The sequence below is a fragment of the Rhyacophila brunnea genome, unplaced genomic scaffold (genome assembly GCF_057557595.1).
Source record: "Rhyacophila brunnea isolate RB1 unplaced genomic scaffold, BYU_Rbru_1.0 scaffold_10, whole genome shotgun sequence".
Lineage (NCBI taxonomy): Eukaryota > Metazoa > Arthropoda > Insecta > Trichoptera > Rhyacophilidae > Rhyacophila > Rhyacophila brunnea.
This window is the reverse complement of record NW_028232752.1, coordinates 5,838,318-5,857,659: the sequence shown is the minus strand read 5'-3', so window position 1 is coordinate 5,857,659 and position 19,342 is coordinate 5,838,318. Positions and strand designations below refer to the sequence as shown.

The 19,342-nt window shown below is 33.3% G+C and overlaps 1 protein-coding gene across 2 annotated transcripts in view; it reads left to right on the top strand.

Annotated features, from left to right (window-relative positions):
* LOC147078842 (acetylcholine receptor subunit alpha-like) overlaps positions 1-19,342 on the top strand; it is a 303,793-nt gene that overhangs the window by 136,910 nt on the left and 147,541 nt on the right. For both annotated transcript variants that reach the window (XM_085950067.1, XM_085950059.1), the window contains one exon: positions 10,203-10,312. In XM_085950067.1, coding sequence (XP_085806193.1) covers positions 10,203-10,312 — 110 coding nt within the window. The remainder of the gene's footprint in view (positions 1-10,202; positions 10,313-19,342) is intronic.

Sequence of the window (19,342 nt, the reverse complement as noted above, 5' to 3'; positions counted from 1 at the left end):
CGAGACTGCGAAAGACATTGCAGACGCTGTTTTTAGTACTATTGAGGTATCCAGGAGACTAGAAGATATATTTTATATAGGTACCTACTAAAGGAAACCTAGGATATTAAAAGTTTTTTAGTTAATATATATGTACTTTGCTCATTGTTATTTTGTTTTACTCTTTTTATTGTTATTATTGTGTCCACAATGTCTAGGCGGTGGCGTGTCTGCTTATAATGCAGTGGGTTCTTAGTGTATTTGGAACTAAGGTATGCATTTAATAGGTTGTGAATAAGGCTTACATACATATCTCGTAAAACAAAACCTCCACTCTATTTTTTTTTCGACTATATCCGATCCTAATAAGATGAAATATGGGCCTCGACAGAGTGGAGATTTGTATTTTACGAAAAATGTATGTCAGCCAGTTGCTCAACCTATTGGGTCCATACTCTCACTGATACACAAATTGAAAATCAATATGTGCACATGCCAGACCCAGGATTCGAACCTGGGACCCACGGCGTTATAGGCCGACGCTTAAGCCGCATTCTGGGTCTTCTATAGAGCCCCATATTATCATCTTCTTAAGGTCAGAAACGGTTTTTTTTAATGTGTATATTATAACTCTCCATAATTACTGTCACACAAAATAATATGGCAATATAATAATAGTTAATAAATGTTTTTTTAATGGTTAAATGGATTTAAATATTCAGTTTTAACATGAATGCCCGAAAAATAAATCTTTAAAAAAAGTGTGTTATTTGCTGCAAATTAATCAGCAATGCGAAATAATTTACAGTTAATTTATTCATTGTCATCAGAAAAAAATAGCTTTTCTTTCACATTATAATTATTAGAATCAGTATCTAAGCTAAGGCGTCCTTCGTAGTATGCAGAAAACACTGACGTTATCAAATTAAAATAATATGTTTATTTACATATAGTCAACTTTATAAATTATAAATTCAAGACGTTCACACCATGATATTAAAAAAAAAAAAACAAATAAATACAAGCAATAAAATAAGTATAAATGATTCCTGGGTCGATTCTCGGCTAGGTCACTAAAGCCAGGGTGTTTCTTTGATTTTTTCACTACACTAATATTTTGAAATTTTATTTCTCTATATTAGAGTAATAAAAGTGTAATTTTTTTTTGAAAAAAAATGTTTTACTGAAGGTATATCGTTTGCTACAGATGAATCTGCAATGCGGACTAACTTGCAGTTAAATTAATTAATGTTTAATTTTAGTAACTTCATTCTTTGATTGTAATTCATATTATATTTGGATATTTAAAACAAACTTTGAATACTACGCCAATGTATAATATAAAGTTAGACATATAAAATTGTAATGTCGGATGACGTGAAAACGTTGCGCCTTGTAGGTACCTCTGTTTTCCGGCACTAAAAACAATTCCAATACCTATCGATGCTAAGTGCCACTTTGGCACAGCGGCACTGTATGACGTTGTTGGTTTGACGCGCTCGCTCTCACAATAGCGGAACTTCCGCAACCGTGACCATTGTCCAATTATAACTGCGGATGGAGGACATTCAATATTCGTCACCCCAATACACTACAATTGATCAGAGCTTCCTAACATGTGTGCCGCGAGCAATTGAAAAATATATCGCAGTATATTACATAAGTATTGCATTCAATTAATGATGGCCAATCGATGATCATTATCAAGAATTCAAAAAGATCATTGCGAATATCTCTTTCAAGCATCGACCCAACAAATATATACATAGCCATAGCATAGCACGTCTTTTCCATATCTCGCTCTCTTTTACACACTTTCATATGTTTTCTCTCATGCGTTACAGACAATTCAGTACAAATATATGAGTGTTTTACAAGCATAGTGAACCAAGTTCATTCTGGTTATTTTTGAGTAAGCTAGGTTCAAACATATAATTTGAGTATTTCCGTTTCTCTAAGGGCATGATTTCTCTTACACAATAACTTAAATGTACTCAAAATAACACTTTATAATTGTAATCATACCCTTACAGAATTAGAAATACTCAAATATTATGTTTGAACATAGCTTACTCAAAAATAACCAGAATGGACTTGGTTCACTATGGTTGTGAATCACTCATATTTATATGTTACACCGAATGTGCGAAATTGACTATTACATGAAATGGGCAAAATTTTGGCTAATTCATGTAATAGTCAAGCCTGTTACCTTATTCATGAATTAGGTAAATTTTCTGCTGAGTACATGAATTCGCCAGGGTATGGAATTCTTGAACTGTCAACATGACAGAAGAAAAAGTAAATTTAATACGGATTGTTTTATTAGTTATAATTGGACATAATATAATATTATTATTATTGGGTTAGGTTAGGTTAGGTTTTGTAATTCTGAATTAAACTATTCAACTGAATGTCCATTTTGAGGTTAGCTATCAAGTGTCAACAAACTATAAAAAACATTCAATCGACCATTGCACGATTGATACCCAAGCACGAATCAAATCGCGAAAATACTTTTCAATAAAATTCTTCCGTTATCATATTATTATAGTTCTAGATTTTTTTGCGCATAGTAAATTGATATGAACGTCATTGTAGGTATTGATTGGTATATTTTTATATTATAATCAATGACATTTGACACATTTGTTTAGTTTGATTAGTTGCAAAAAACACCACCGGAGCGCGATCATCTATTTTGACCATAGATAATATATGTACATTTTGACCAATGCATGAGCATTTTTGATACATTTAGTTTAGTTGCAAAAAATACCACCATAGCGCTACTATCTAATTTGTCCAATACATGAACTAGGCAGAAAAATTACTGCCGAATTCACGCACTCTCCAGATATTTTATCTAATTCATGAATAAGGCAACGGGCTTGCATTTTTCATGATTTAGGCAAAATTTTGCCCATTTCATGTAATATTTAATTTCGCACATTCGGCGTAACATATATAACGTAATCAACTCACCATCCAATAATCTATTAATTGAACCAATTAATGTAACTAACTAATTTGTTTGTAATTGTATATTATGTAATGTATTTTATATGTAACCAATATTAAAATAATAATAACAAAGTTTAATGATGTATAATCAATGCTATGTATGTTCAATAAAAAGAATGTTACATTCTTAAATCTTGTTCGTTGAATAAAAAAAAAGTTTAATTAAATACAATGTTTAATAATACAATCTAATCAAATCTACTGTATGCTAATTAAAAACTTATTGCCGGTCGCTTTTCTCTTGTTGATGGAGGTCTACTGCAAAAGAACCCTTTGGTAAAGAGTTCCTTAGTGGATTGGTACTTTAACATTTTTTTGCACCTAGCTCTCGAAAGGCGTCACACAAGCATCGATATAACGCCACAACTAGTAGGTATTCAATAGTGTTGGGCATTCGATAGATCACTGATGACTTAATAAAGATTTAATTGGAGAACGGACCATAGATTTTGATTTATTTTATTTGCTAAAAGTGTTTTGGGTGATACAAAGAAGGAATGGTCTAATGCATGGCCCCCACATCCTGAAGCGGGCTCCCAGGCTAGGATCTTTGGCGCCCTCCTACCTATCGCTAAGGATAAAAAACAGTATGACGCTCTATAGTAGCGTTTTCCAAATGGTGTACACGGTAAAATTAGTGTGTATATTTTTAGTGTTTGTTTATATTTTAATACTTACATCTATTTGAATTATGGAGTTGTCGTTTATCGATACACAAATAAAACTGTCGTACACACAGATAATCTTAAATAATAATATTAGAGAGACTTTGTGATGTGTATTTATATCACTTATCTGGTCGACTCACCACACCGGGCCCTTCCTGAGCCCGGGCTCTAAGGCTAGAGCCCTGTCATCCCCCCTTTGTGGGGGCCATGGTCTAATGAGGTGGCAAAGGGTATATATAGGCTGTTGAAATTCGACATAAAGAGTGCACACTAACTTTGTCAGTCATACTTATTTGTTTTCATTGAAATAAGACTACAATCTACAGATGGTGTTGGTTAGTTTTCAAAATTAAATTAAACCCTGCGAAAACCAAGCTATAATAGTTTAGGTATGCCTTTTCAGTCAAATTATGTATGGTTTGATGGCATAATTTTAGATATTTTAAAGATAAACGAATAGTTTTTGACTGTTTTTAAATTGAATTTTAAGAACTAACAACCATCTTCTCCACATTGTAGTTTTACTTCAATGAAAACAAATACATTGGACTAACTTTATTAAGTTTACTAAGACTACTTGACTATGTTTATTGTGTACTATTTATGTCGGGTCTTAACAGCCTACCTCCACCCTTCGCCACTGATGTATATTAATTATTTGTAACATATCGTATGATAATATTGTTTTTTTTTAGAATTATTAATAACCATGTCCTTGCTTTTTCGTACAAGATTGTTATTAGTAATTTTGAACAATCACAAACGCCCAGGCTTTGAGAAAACTCACATAAATATTGTGTCCTGACCGGCAATCGAACCCAGAACTCTCGGGCCGAAGGCAAGCGCCTTGCGCACTGCACCACGAGAGCCGCCATGATAATATTGTTATTGTTAAAAGTATTTCGCAACTCACGCAATATTACAATTTTGGATCACGACACAATGGTTGCCGTTTATCAATGCTTTTATCTAAGAAACAATGACCGATTTTGATATAAAAAATGAACACTTTTTTAATTTATTAATACAATAGCGTGGAAGAAAAAAACCTTCAACGGATACTCACATTTTTAATTTCTACACAGTTTCTAATCGAATTTAAAATTATAACTACTATTCCCACCACTAGTTACTAGCGGATTTATACGATTGCAGTTTACGGGTGCCGCGTGCAATTACGCCGTCCCTGCCTGTTCACTTAATTGAATCGAGAGCCATAGGTACATATACCAGGGTTTTCCAATCTTGACATAGCCGAGAGTCAGTATATTTCAGTTTTTTTTTTATTTTACGAAACGACATCTGTGAGTCGATGGAGAAACTGATATAGGATATCTTTATAGTGTCATATTCTTTTATACATGTTGTATTTTATGGTTCGGCGGAGGACAGGTATTGCAGATGAAAGACTGTAGTAGTTGTTCATGATGATGTAGGAGGCCAGAATTTATTCACTGTTTCAAATAACTACAATGGTACAATCGATGCAATATAATACATAATATAATGGTAATTCGGTGTGATGTGTCTTTAACGGAAACTTATAATCAAGGATGGCCGCTACTTATTGAACGAAATAATATATTGAAATTATTATGAAATAATATTATTTTGGAATGTTATGAAATTGCAGATCCGCTATCTTATAACATTACGAAATCATATTATAATATATAGGTACCTGCTGACTGATTATACGTGAAAAAATAATATTATATTATTAATACTATCGACCGAAGGTACTTGATGGAATTTGAATTTAAATTCTAATGGATTCAATCTCTGTATTATTCCATTTAAGTCGTTTTTTGCGACCCAGGTTTCACCTTTTGGCATCTTCAGGTGCCGTGTACACTTACCAAAGGCAAACACACACTGACATCGAAAACTTTGAACTCTACCTTATATAGTAAATCAATACAATAGAGTAGGTAAAAACTCCATTACCTACCTATCAAGTCAAAGGTTACAAAAAATACAATAAAGAACTTATGAATAGTTGAAGTGTCATTAAAAAAAAAACCTAATTAGTAAAAACCCTATATTATTAATAACAACACCCTCGATAGATAGCATATATTATTATAATAAATCGTCAAAAATGTTTTTAGATCATTATTCTTTATGAACTAATAAAATACTACATTCAAGAGGTGTAAATCGTCAATTCTAAGAAAAATAATTAATGGGGTTAACTAATGAGATATTAGTCTTTAATAATACTCTTACATGGTACCTACCTACTTTTTTATAACATATTTTAAAAAAATACATATAAACTCCCCTAATATAATATATATATAAACTCACATAATATACAGGCGAAACCCGGGTCGCAAAAAACGACTTAAATGGAATAGTACAGAGCTTGAATCCATTGGAATTTAAATAATATTATTATTGAGATCTGGGTTACAGGAATCCGATGACAGACACGATAGTAATATAAATATATTGATAATAAATAACGAATAATTCTGAAGATTTAAGAATGTAACATTAAATGTGAACATAGATAGTTTGGAAACACATTAGAAACAATATATAAAATCTTTAATAAATATAGTAATGGGTGGTAATGTGCTTAACATGCACCCTATCTAATTACGACTAAATTAACTAACCAATATATTGAGAACCGGATGTTATGGTTTGAATTAAGATACCAATACTATCTACTTAGGTGATTACTAGCCTCCATCGGAATCTTTCCAAATTTTAGTCTTAACGTGTTCTAAAGATTTAATAAAAAATAGGTTAGTTATTTATCATTGAAATAAGTCAAAATTTCTTGAATCTGTAGTCACATCGAATAAACCCTTTTTGCAGTGATTCATTATATTCTATACTTACTAGAATCTTTGGGTTGATTCCATATTCAACATTTTTTTTACCATGTCCTATCCCAAGGGTCGGCAAACTCTTGTACCAAAGGAGCCAAATATGAGTGGCACAACGGTTAAAAAAAATTTGAGAGCCATACGTATATTTTTATAAATATGATTTATTTAAATGAATTAATTACATTTTATAATTGTTTATTTATTAAGTGATGAAGATTTCCCGAATAAAACTAACGTAAATATATGTTTTTATTGTTGAAATTATAAATATAATTGTTACAGTATATGAATTACATACAATTTTTACGCATTCCTTAAAACTAATGTGAACAATGACCTTCCTTGCATTTCTTTGGAGATTTTCTGTATGTTTGGTATGTAACTTGTAGTTTTTAATTTTTGGCGCGACTCCAAATTCTCATCGGTTATTTGGCTTCTCTATTTATATTGTTCATGTTTGAAAATGATTGTTCACATATATATTATTATTATGTAGACTCGAATATGATTTCGAAAAGCTATTCTATGTATTAAAAATCGTAGTATCTACCTTATGTAGATCTTTTAAAGCGCTCCACATGTGTTGTGAAATTAAATTACATTTATCTCTCTAAATCCAAGTTCCAGAACTCTTTGCTTGTTAAATCCACCAATAAAATTATATTTTAAAAGTGCTCGTGTCATTAATAAATGGAGAAAATTTTAATTTGTCGACTTTTGCAATTGGCGGATTTAAAACAACAACAATCATACATTTTTGCATCAACCAGCACGGAGGAAAAATAAGGCTCGCGATAATGTCATTATATTATATAACAAGTGTACAAATCAATGACAAAAAATAAAAATTGTGAATTTTGCAAGTTTTTGTGAAAATTGGAAATTGGGAATTTGGCAAAGAGCCGCACGCCAATCCCCAAAAAGCCACATGCGGCTGCCACGAGCCGCAGTTTTCCGACCTCTGTTCTATCCTAAAACCATCATAATATGGCACCCCAGAGAGTGGAGGTTATATTAACAAATATTCGTTTTTACGATAGATGGATGTTATCCACCTGCTCAACTTATTACGTCAATAGCTACTCTGGGTCTAAAGAGATATTGTAAAACAACACTTGAGTGTTATTGCCAGACGCTGAATTCCAATCCGAGACCGACGACATTATAGGCCGATACGTTACCTGCTCAGCTATCGTGGGCGATAATTAAATGTCATTAAATATTTATAACTTTTATTACGCTGAAGAAAATAAAACATATTTTCTTCAATAATCAAGGTTTAGCTAATATAACCAGAAAGTATAAAATATAATTCCACATAGTTTAAAGTATATATATATATTTTAAATATAATAATATTATACTTACTCATTAATACTGTGTAATGTGTATATGGAATGTAACAGCTAAATAAGCCTTAGCTGATACTTCATAAAAAATAAGGTTTTTAGATTAAAACGTCATTATTTTAGAACAAGGATTATTTGACTTGGTTCCGTCCAAATTAAATGAACTTGCACCACATCAACGGTCCATTTAGCGACCCGGTGTAGCATTCGCAGTGTGAACGTATCATAAACCAGGGTTGGCGAACCTTTTTACGTATGCATGCCAAAATTTCCCAAATACTATTTTTCAACTGTCTGATGTACCAAGCAGTGTTTCATGGCGAAAAAAAAAGTTTTTTGAAGTTTACTAAAAAAACAGTTTTAAGAATTCTATTTTTTTTTTAATTCAGTTCTTTCACCGTATATCTAGCCGAAGGCATATCTTTTATTCCTTGGATATTTTTCATTACTTTCAAAATTCTCAAAGATATCGTGGTAACATTTAAGCCATTCTTTTATTATAATATATTCTCTATCACTGAACGGTTTTCAATTTCTATGGATTATGTTTGAGGCAAAATAACAAGCAGTTATTATATTACGAATGACTGTCGATAATTATTAATTTCATAAGGTTTGTAGATTGAATATTTGTATTATTAAACATAATGATAATTCTTGTAAAGGATTTTCGGTACATTTCGGTTATGAGGAATACAGCGGAAAACACATTTAGAAAATACCCTATATACTGGATTATTTGTTAGGTTAACCTAACCAAACCTAACCTAACCTAACCTAACCTAAACTAACCAAAACTAACAAATAATCCAGTATATCGGGTATTTTCAAAATGTGTTTTCCGCTGTATTCCTCATAACCGAACTGTACCGATTTTTCTGCTATTTTTTATACAATGCGATTAGTCATTAATTTATTTATGGATGAATTCGGTCGTCGTTTCCGTTTGCGCATCGTAATGCGTAAACATAATAATGAAAAATCGCAGAAAATACGCATGGCTTCTTCTTCTTCGATGGCGCTACAGCTCAAGTCGAGCCCTGGCCTCCTCCACTGCCGTCTTCCAGTCGGAACGGTCCTCCGCACGTCTTTTCCAGTTCATGATTTTTACCAGCATATACAAAAATACGCATGGCTATAAAATCATAATATTATAATATATATTAAGTACCTACTTATATATTTATTTGTATTTTTTTTTATAAAAAAACATTTTTTAAATATATATATAAAATAGTAATTTCTTTTCTTGTCAAAATGAAACATTCGCGTGCCATGCAAAATCTTCTCGCGTGCTACTAGTGGCACGCGTGCTATATGTTCACAATCCCTGTCATAAGCTGTACATGGCCGGTGCGCTGGTTTTGTTGCCCAGCGAGGCTTATTATTTATTGCGGTTTGAACCGGATGCTCTCTGTCCTGGTAATGTTAGCCACAGCCAAATAATGTTTGTCGTTCTAACAATTCACTTATTCATTTTGAACGTGAACGACTTTTTCGGCAATCAATTATGACCGCGTTATTTATTTTCGAAATTAATCGCATAGAATTTTTATCGAAAATTTTCGGTTCTAATATTAGTAATTGTTTATATATTTTTATATTTTAGAATAAAGCGATGTCTTTACCTGCCATTGGGTCTATTCTATACTTATCGACCTCTAAAGTGATAAAGTGATAAATATTATCAAACTTAGGGTTTGTATCAAAGTATTAGCACTTATTGTAACAATTACAAACATTTTATTGTAATTGTTACAATAAGTGCTAATACCATGATACAAACCTACCCTAAGTTTGATAATATTTATCACTTTATCACTTTAGCGGTCGATAAGTATAGAATAGACCCACAGAGGCACCGAGCGGAAAAATAGTGCATGCAATTTGAGACATTTTTTTTATAATTTACAATTTCAACTGTAAAAGCATCTGACAACATTAAAAAGAAAAATATTTTTTATTTTAAGTCAAAGATAAACTTACAGTTATTGTAAAAAAAATGTAATCACATGTGAATTTGTTGCAGGATTCCATATTTTTAATGTTTTCAGATACATATTTATTAATTAATTAACACAGTTTAAATTGTAAATTATCAAAAAATTACCTACCTACCTCTTCCTAATTACCTACCTCTGGTAGGTAAAGACATTTATGCACTATTTATGTGGGATCTCAATAGCCTACCTCTACCCTTCGCCACTGCTACTGTTAACTCTGCTACCGATCGATGGTATTAATTATTCAACAACAGGAGTATGTAAAGTAATAAATAAAAATATTCTGCATTAGCAGGTTAAATTAAGAAATTTAATGTTTCGTTATGGTTTTTGCAGAGTTGGTTCGACTACAAGCTGAAGTGGGACCCTAAGGAGTACGGTGGCGTGGAAATGCTCCACGTACCCTCAGACCACATATGGCGTCCCGACATAGTGCTCTACAACAAGTGAGTACCAACTTTTCACGTGTATTCCCATTAACTGGTTAATTATGCAGACCAGCGGATCGGCTTTCAGTGGAGCTTCTCGAGTATTATTAGAAAGCATTCCTTAATATAGAGTAGACACAATTCCACCGAGCGCTTCCGGTAGTGCACTAACAAAATACAATGTAAATTAATAATTAAAATTATTTTTATATCAATTCGAGCTTAGGTATTGTGACCGCATTATAAATTAAAATATAAAAATATAACATAATATAAACATACAAAAGCAGTGAAAATATAATTATACATCAGTAGCTGCAGAAAAGTAGCGATCAGATATCTATTGTTTAATGTATCAAATTATTCTGCAGTAATATATTCCCAGCGAATCATTTTCCAGCAAACAACTCTTAGCTAGATCATCAAGTTGATTGACAATATTAGATACGGTATATTATTACATCATATCACAGCACATTATATCATTACGGTGTATTAGCCGAATAATCATTTTTCATGGTATTATATTTTCTTACGATTGTAATAATAAATAATATTTCATTTCGCTACTCGATTTAAAACGCTGACTCTATAATTAGTCCAATATGATTGTGTAACAGAATTTAATGTTAATGTATTACTTTTTTTTGTATAAATAACGAAGAATAATTTATCTAAATGTCACTCGAATCCAAGTACCTAGCTCGTAACTATCTCAGTATATTATATGTACTATCATTGTATAATATACTATTATACCGATAAATCTCACCCTGCTACATCGTAGACTTCATTATCATCATCCTCAAACCACACATCGAATACCACAGTAGTGACCCAACACATCTACAAAAGTTCAAAGAAGTACACCGAGTTTGCTAAGGAGACCCTATTTTAAGAATTTATAAAATAACGTCCACCTAAAATCATCTCACGCAAGTGGAATATATCAACACCCGAAGCAATTTGGTTGAACATAGTTATCGCCCTCCCAATGGGCGATGTGTGAGTGTCACAAACGTTATAGAAGTGCAATAGTGTGTGTTGCAACCTTCAAGTACACCAATATTGAATGAGCATCAGTGCATAAACCGAGAGCAGTTGTCAGAACGAAGCTTATAATTACGTATTCTTTACACGTGTTTATCCCATATTCTTCCACACTCGAGATCCGTTGGCTGTTAGGTCACACCCGTTATGTATTGCGGTTACCATTAATTCTGTGTTCCCTAGTTATAACCACCAACAAGATATTAAATAGTGGGCCTTGTTTTCATCCCAAATAAATATGTCATTGATGGGTCGGAGCACATAACAGATTAATAAATAGAATTCCTTGATCCCTTGAATGACAAACTTGATTCGATATTATTATGTAAATAAAACAAAAACATTTTTTATAAAAATCGATATTTTTATATAAAAAAAAATATAATATATGTAATATAAAACTATAAATTATTCAAAAATCATTATTGTTCATTCGAATCATTTAATTAATCACAAAAATATTTTTTAACTAAAAACATCTTGTTAGTGTTTTTAAATACGTATTGATAATTTAAAATGAAATTAATCACTAAACTATCGTATGAACATGTCTTAGATATGTATTGAATTTCAAAGCACTTCAAACATATACCCAAAAATACGTCACTTGACTTGAATAGAGACTTGCACCCACTGGATTCACACTAATGTGCGCCACCTTATCTAATTACGATGAAATTAGCTGAATTCATACAAATCTGAAACACTTAAGGGCGGACGTGCTCATCGTGGGTCAAAATGGAGCTTTTGTTCTATTTTCAAAGCATGATCCTGGACATACCTTAAACGTTGTAGATAATCTTTTTATATAATTTTGAAGCCTTACTATCCTTTATATTATATTAAGGATAGTAAGGCTTCAAAATTATATAAATAGATTATCTACAACGTGGTATGTCCAGGATCATGCTTTGAAAATAGAACAAAAGCTTCATTTTGAACTACGCTGAGCATGTCCCCCCTTAATAAGTATTTGTTCAAAGATTTTTTCCAGCAGTAGTAGAGAATGAGTCATAATTAAATTTTGTGAATTATTCGTTGAATAAAACAATTTTCGTTTCATCATCATCAACTGGGGTCGATCCACTATTAGATAAAGGCGTCCAATAGATTCCTCCAGTGACGTCGCTAGACAAAATGCCGCCCCATTTTTTATTCAGTATTTTTATCATCACGTGCACATGTCACCCAGGACGTCGAAGGGCAACGGAAGTATACTAGACATCGCGAACCCGATAAAAATATACAGTCCTGTTAAGGCCATACCTCAGTTGAGACACGGTCTAAAAAGATCGTCGCTAGGCGATGCGCGGATTGCGGGTCGCGGGTGAAAATGAGGCATGTCAAACAAAATATAATTTGTCTTATAAATCCAACATGTGTCCATTTAATGTTCTGTTGGTTGTTTTATCAGTAACAATAATAATATATTCATTGACAAGTTTTCATTTTAAAGTAAATGGGTAACGTTTTAAGTCATCTTTACACGATTTAAGAATTATTACGGCCGTCGCCATCACGAAGCAAAATGACGTGTTTCCATCTCTACATTCTCTCTCTGAATGAGAGCGAGTGCAAAATTTCATCGCGCCTATGGTTGAAAATTATTTGCCGTTTCACTGATGAATCACCTTAAATCTTGTCTGTTAATTAATACATTTTGTTTCCAGTTAGTGAGCTGATTTTTTTAATGAAAAGATATTTTCGTTTTTACTAAGTTTAGATAGCTATTTCTATATAGGTATATACACAATGACTATCATCGATTTGCCGCCCTTCGAGTAACTGCCGCCCCCAAGCTACGCTCAATCTGCCTACCCCCACGGGACGTCACTGGCTTCCTCCACTCTTTCGGTCCCTAGTTCTTCGCTGCCATGTACATCCACCGAAAATTGTGAGTTCGTCTATCCAGCTGGTCTTAGAGTCCGCAAAAACAACAGAAGTTGTGTCAGAGACTGCACCAAAAAAAAAACTCAGAGACATTACATCTAATGATGTAGAGAGGCAGCTCTCGTGGTGCAGTGCGCAAAGCGCTGGCCTTCCATCCAGAAGCTCTGGGTTCGATTCCCAGTGAGGACACAATATATTTATCATCATAATTCTATTAAGTCTTTCAGTGCTAAAGACGCGCTAGGCGCGTAACAATTAGTTGGCCATGAGATATAATAAGCATGATATTTAAATGTGTTAATTAATTAGTAATTATCTGGTCAGCAGTGAATGTCGTAAGAACCTCGTAAGTCTGTTTGAGAAATATGTTGAGAGGGAGGAAATAAAGTACCTACTTAATAAAAATAATATTTTGAAGGACAAAGAAATAAGAAAAATATCTTTTTCATTCTTATAGAATTGTCGTTATTCTCATATTGTGAAAATTTTCAAAATATGGTGAGACAGTAAAGTTATGCTTTGATGTTTAAATTTTGTCAAACAAACTTAATTGTTTCATAATATCGGACTTACGAGGTCTTAATAGTAAGGTTTCTCAAAGCCTGGGTGTTTGTAATTGTTCAAAATTACTAACAACCACAATGCACGAAAAAGCGAGGACATGGTTATTAATAATTAAAATCTCTATATACTCGTATATAAAAATCTCGTGTCACGATGTTTGTGGTCGCACTCCTCCGAAATAGCTTCACCGACGTTTATGATTTTTTTTATGTATATTTGTTAGGTATGAGAATAGGTCAACAAGTATATTTCATACCGCTAGGTGATTAGGGTATCTCTATCCAGAAAAATTTTTCTTTTATTTTTTTGACAATTTTTTTTTGTATTTTTTTTTATTATTTGGCATCAAAAAATACCTATAACCCCAAATTTTCACCCTCCTATCCCCACCCTCCCATTTTTTAATCGCGATTTTATTATTTTTGTATGAACAAATTTAACCGTCGTTCATATTTCAAACAGAACAAAATTATTTATATTGTTGAATGACAGATGGCGCTACGTCCGAGAAAAATTCAAGAGAAGCGTCATTTAGACATTTCATTCGGCATATCACAACGCAGTGCGTGTAAAATTTTGTACGGTTTATTTTAATTTAAGTATCTATTTTTGTGTGCGTGTATTACCGTGTAATGCCAGCAAGACGCAAGGGGGGCCATTTGGGCCGTCGAACGAATAAAGCAACAAACATGCGAAATAGTAGAGCAAAAAGAACAGACGAAAAAATCCAACAAGATAACAAAAAAGTGCGTGTGAGCATGTCGCAATTGCATGCATCTCAATAACAAGAGGCACGAGCTGAAGGAAATCAACAACGACAATTAGAACGGAGCCAAGCGCGCCGGTTCGTAGTTAACACACTCAGAGCAAATGACTGACAACGCCAACAAATACATCGAGCATTTACATCCGCTTGGTTCCTTCGTCTTACATTCGAGTACGAGCCAGATATTGAATATTTCGCTCATCCGAAAGTACTGATTGGTGCAAAGAATGTCCCCATTGTCATGCGTTCAAATTCAAACATTAGTCAGCCGGGATGTGTTGCGCATCAGGAAAAGTGCAACTACCAGAAATTGAGATACCACCAGAACCATTGAACGGCTTGCTCATCGGCACGATTCCAGATTCAAACCTGTTCCTGAAGTCCATTCGCACAATCAATTCATGCTTCCAAATGACTTCGTTCGGAGCAACAGAAATAGTTCACAATACTGCGGCAAATGGTCACAATTCCATTCTACGTTCAAAATAAAGGGCCAAGTATACCACAAAGTAGGCTCATTGCTGCCAATGCCAAACGAACCACATAATTTTTTACAAATCTACTTCATGGGCGGTGAGGACATCAATCGTGTGGATTCACGTTGCGGCTACAATAACCTCAATTCGCCTAATGCCAGGCGCATCGTCGGCGAACTGGACGCCCTATTGAATGAGCACAATGAATTATTGAAATTCTTTAAAGCACATATGCACGAATTGCAAAGTGACAATCACGCTATTGTCATCAATCCTGATAAAACACCAGCTGGAGAGCACGTGCGTCGATTCAATGCGCCTGTTGTTGACGACATTGCTGGAATCATGGTTGGCGAGCGCACATCGACGCGATAAATCGTGATTCGAAGAAGAAACAATAATCTGGAGTTCATCGCTGACACACACCGTTCATACGACGCTCTCCAATATCCGCTAATTTTCTGGAAGGGACAAGACGGATATTGCATAAACATTAAACAACGAGATCCTGTCACAGGTAATTCATTCATTATGAACATCTTTACTCATTTTGAATTGAGAAAATGAATGGTTGGTGTTTTTTTTTGTTTTTATCGGCGGTCATTGTCTACAGCGCTCCATTTCTCTTTCTGCCATAGATCCCATCCCCACACACTTACGATACATTCGTTATTTTTTATTTAACAACCAAAATATTCACTAGAAATAATTTATATGGCAGAACAACGTTTGCCGGGTCAGCTAGTATATATATAATATGTAGAGACGGGAGAGTTTATTGTGTTGAATTACAGTTTTTGATAAAAACTTTACTAATCTTATTTTACCCTCGAGTGCATCATTAAGAAGGCAGACAAGACATTTGAATGCACTCCGTCCCAGTTTTATTTATTCTACTGTTTTTTAAATTTTGTATTTTCCTCAAAATCAGTTTGTGTATTGAAGGACATGTGTTATCCAAGATTACACGAAGATGCTATTCCATTGAAAAGGATATCCTGGGATCATCAAAGCAGTGCATTACATATGCCTTTGACACCTTTATCTTTGAATCTACTCTCTGACTTTCATTAATTTGCAAGCTGCTGTAACCTATATTATAGTATATATGCGGTACAGTTAGTATATTACAAAATTATATGTGCACGAGAGATGGAAAAAATCACGTAAATTTTTAACACACGCTTTGATGCGAATATTTTACGACATCCTATAGAAACTGTGTTTTTCGACAAAAAGATTTTGGAATGTTATAATAATATATGCGAACATAAAAGTGATAGTAAATTCGGCGTAAAACGAACAAAAAAAAAAACAACTAAAACCTTGATATTAATTTATTATGATAATATTTCAGTAGACGTCTTCTTCTTTTTTCTTTGTAGTCGTCAAACTGCCAATTATAAAATTAGTCAATAATGTTAGGTACTCGTATATTGGAAATTAAAGTTTAATTAAAATATTTAAAATGCATTATTTGTTCGTATTACAGAACATATTACCGCCATTTAAAATGACACATAATAGCGAAAACACATTTAAATGTGATGTTTTTTTCATATGTTTGTTTCCTACAAAAAAAAATGGTGTGTATTTATGTACGCGCGTTAGAAGTTATACTTCTTTGGCGTAACAAAACAAAAACCAAACTTGTGATAAAATAGATTTTTTGACTAGCTCTGAATTATCTTAAAATTACATTACATTAGTTAAATTACACACGTAAGAAAACGGGCCGCTTATTGAAGCGCCGTTGGTTTATTTCTATAAACTTTAACTTATATTACTAAATTATTTAATGGTTTCTCGTTGTTTTTATTTTTAAAGTACCAACTGTCACTCTGACGTATAATAGTTTGTTTACTTAAGGAATTGTACATGGCCGACAATAATAAATTCGCTGCCTAGGCAACGGAACAATTTTAAACTATAATATTATACTGTATAATCGTCACAATTGCAGTATCATACTGTAGCGTAAAGGTAGTGCGTTCGCCTGATAACCGAACAATCGGTGGCTCGAATCCAATCGAGTGCGATATTTTTCGTCTGAATGTGTTACATGTCACACGCCAAAAATACACTCTGATCCTTAGACTATAGATACATCTAGACGCCACCCGTTGCATTGCTAAATGAAGCCGCGTGCCTTGCGTTTGGTTTGTGGGCGAACAAACGCATTCGTCTACAAATGTTCGAGACCATAGACCATTTCGCTAGTGCTCGCCCAAAGTGCTCGCACTAGACGCTCAGAATTAAAATATAGTTTTCTATTATTTTACGTTATATAGTATTTTTAAGCGGTCAAAATGCAACCATTAGATAAAGATATCCATAATTTAAGTTATTTTAAAGAAACACTAGATCACTGATATTAAAATATATAATAAAATACAAATCAATTATCACGAACATGTATCAACGTACCTATGAAACGTAATACCATCTTCTTGCTTATCAGTACGGCTACCACATTTTAAGACAACACACAGAACCATCTTTTCTACCTAATTAACTAAAAATATTTACCACTGACTTTATGTTTAACACAAAAAATATCAATTTTAGCAACACGAGCTCGCAAGTTATCGACGCTATGTGAAGCGTTTCGCCCCGATTTGATGGCGATACTTTTGGAAACTAGCTCACAATTATGTAGACCTTTTATCTTACTCTAGCGCGTGTCGCAGAGATTGCAAGGGTGCCGAATACTTTCTCACTCGCACTCATGCATCATTTTTGTTCAGGCTTTGTCTCTGATCTGATTTTCCAAACGCGCCTAAAGAAGTATAACTTCAAAAATCGTAGAGATTTTGTTCTTACGAGTAATTCAAAATGATTGTTGTACTTGAACTGTTTACCTAAATAAATTAATATACCTATTTCTTTAAATAAGAATAAACGGAAAATATTTTAACGAGGTCAATTTATTGACGGTAAGTTTAAACTTAAGAAGGTAGGTTCCTAATGTTACTAACTACTAACTTACTAACTAAAAATGTGCAATTATTATATTATCCGTATGAAAGCGGATTGACAGTAAATAAATTTAATTATAAATGTGAAAGATTCTCTTCATAGTTTATTTATTTAGTCTTCGGTAGATGGAAGGGGTTGTAAAGGATAAAAGGAAAGAAAACCCTTCATACGCAACCTTATTAAAATTTCACATAATAAGTTGATAATCCAACGCCGAATTAGCTACATGTTTGTAATAAAGGCTCACATTGAATTCAGTGACGTCCCGGGGGGGTAGGCAGATTGAGCGTCGCTTGGGGGCGGCAGTTACTCGAAGGGCGGCAAATCGAGTAAAATCATTTGTTATATACAGAACTAATTACATAAACTGAGTACCTACTTAATAATGAAAATATCTTTCCTTTCAAAAATTAAGCTCATTGGTTGGAAACAAAATGTATTAATTAGCATAAAAGGTTTAACAAGACTTCAATTTTTTGTCGGATTCGCGATGTCTAGTTTACTTTCGTTGCCATTCGACGTCGTTGGTGACTAGAAACGACACGAGCACGGATGATAAAAAATATTGTATAAAAAAATGCGGCGGCATTATGGTGCTGCCCAGGGGAGTCATTTTGTCTAGGGACGTCACTGATTGAATTAATGATCAGTTCAATATTAAATAATATTGCGACCATCAGGGTTGTGACAACTTGGAGTGGGTTAACGCTTCCTCTAGAAACTTTCTCTATTTATATACTAGTAGTAAAACAAAGGGGATGTGTCCACTAAATACAACTTGACGAAGAAAGGTTTTATTTTTATTTTTAAAAGTACTATTACAGCGAATTATAAATTATTGTTACTTAAATTACGAATGTAAAATTAAATCTTGCGTCATACTTGATTTAGATTTCTCAGAATTTGGGACCAGATAAAATTTAGGTTACATAATACAGTTCTTGAAGTTAATCAAATTCGCACATACACCAAAAAAATCTATCTTAATATCAGTATTTCGAACTAAATTTAAGATAACTTCTAGTACCTATAAGACTATCAGAAGCAGGTTCTACCATAATCTACGAATTGGTACTCAATTTAGTGGATGTTACTAGCTATATTGGCCTCTTTTCAGTTCCATACATCGCCAATTTTTGACCTGCCTCTTCTTCTGTGTCCTATTGGATTGATTGATGTTTTACTCTCTTTGCCTTCCCAGATTAATTAAATGGTGGTTCGTTGATTTAACAGAGCTGTGGCTGCCCATCGTGAATCTCAAACATGCCTAATTTATTTAAGTAATACCTATATAGCATTAAGTTGAACTTACAATATAAACTA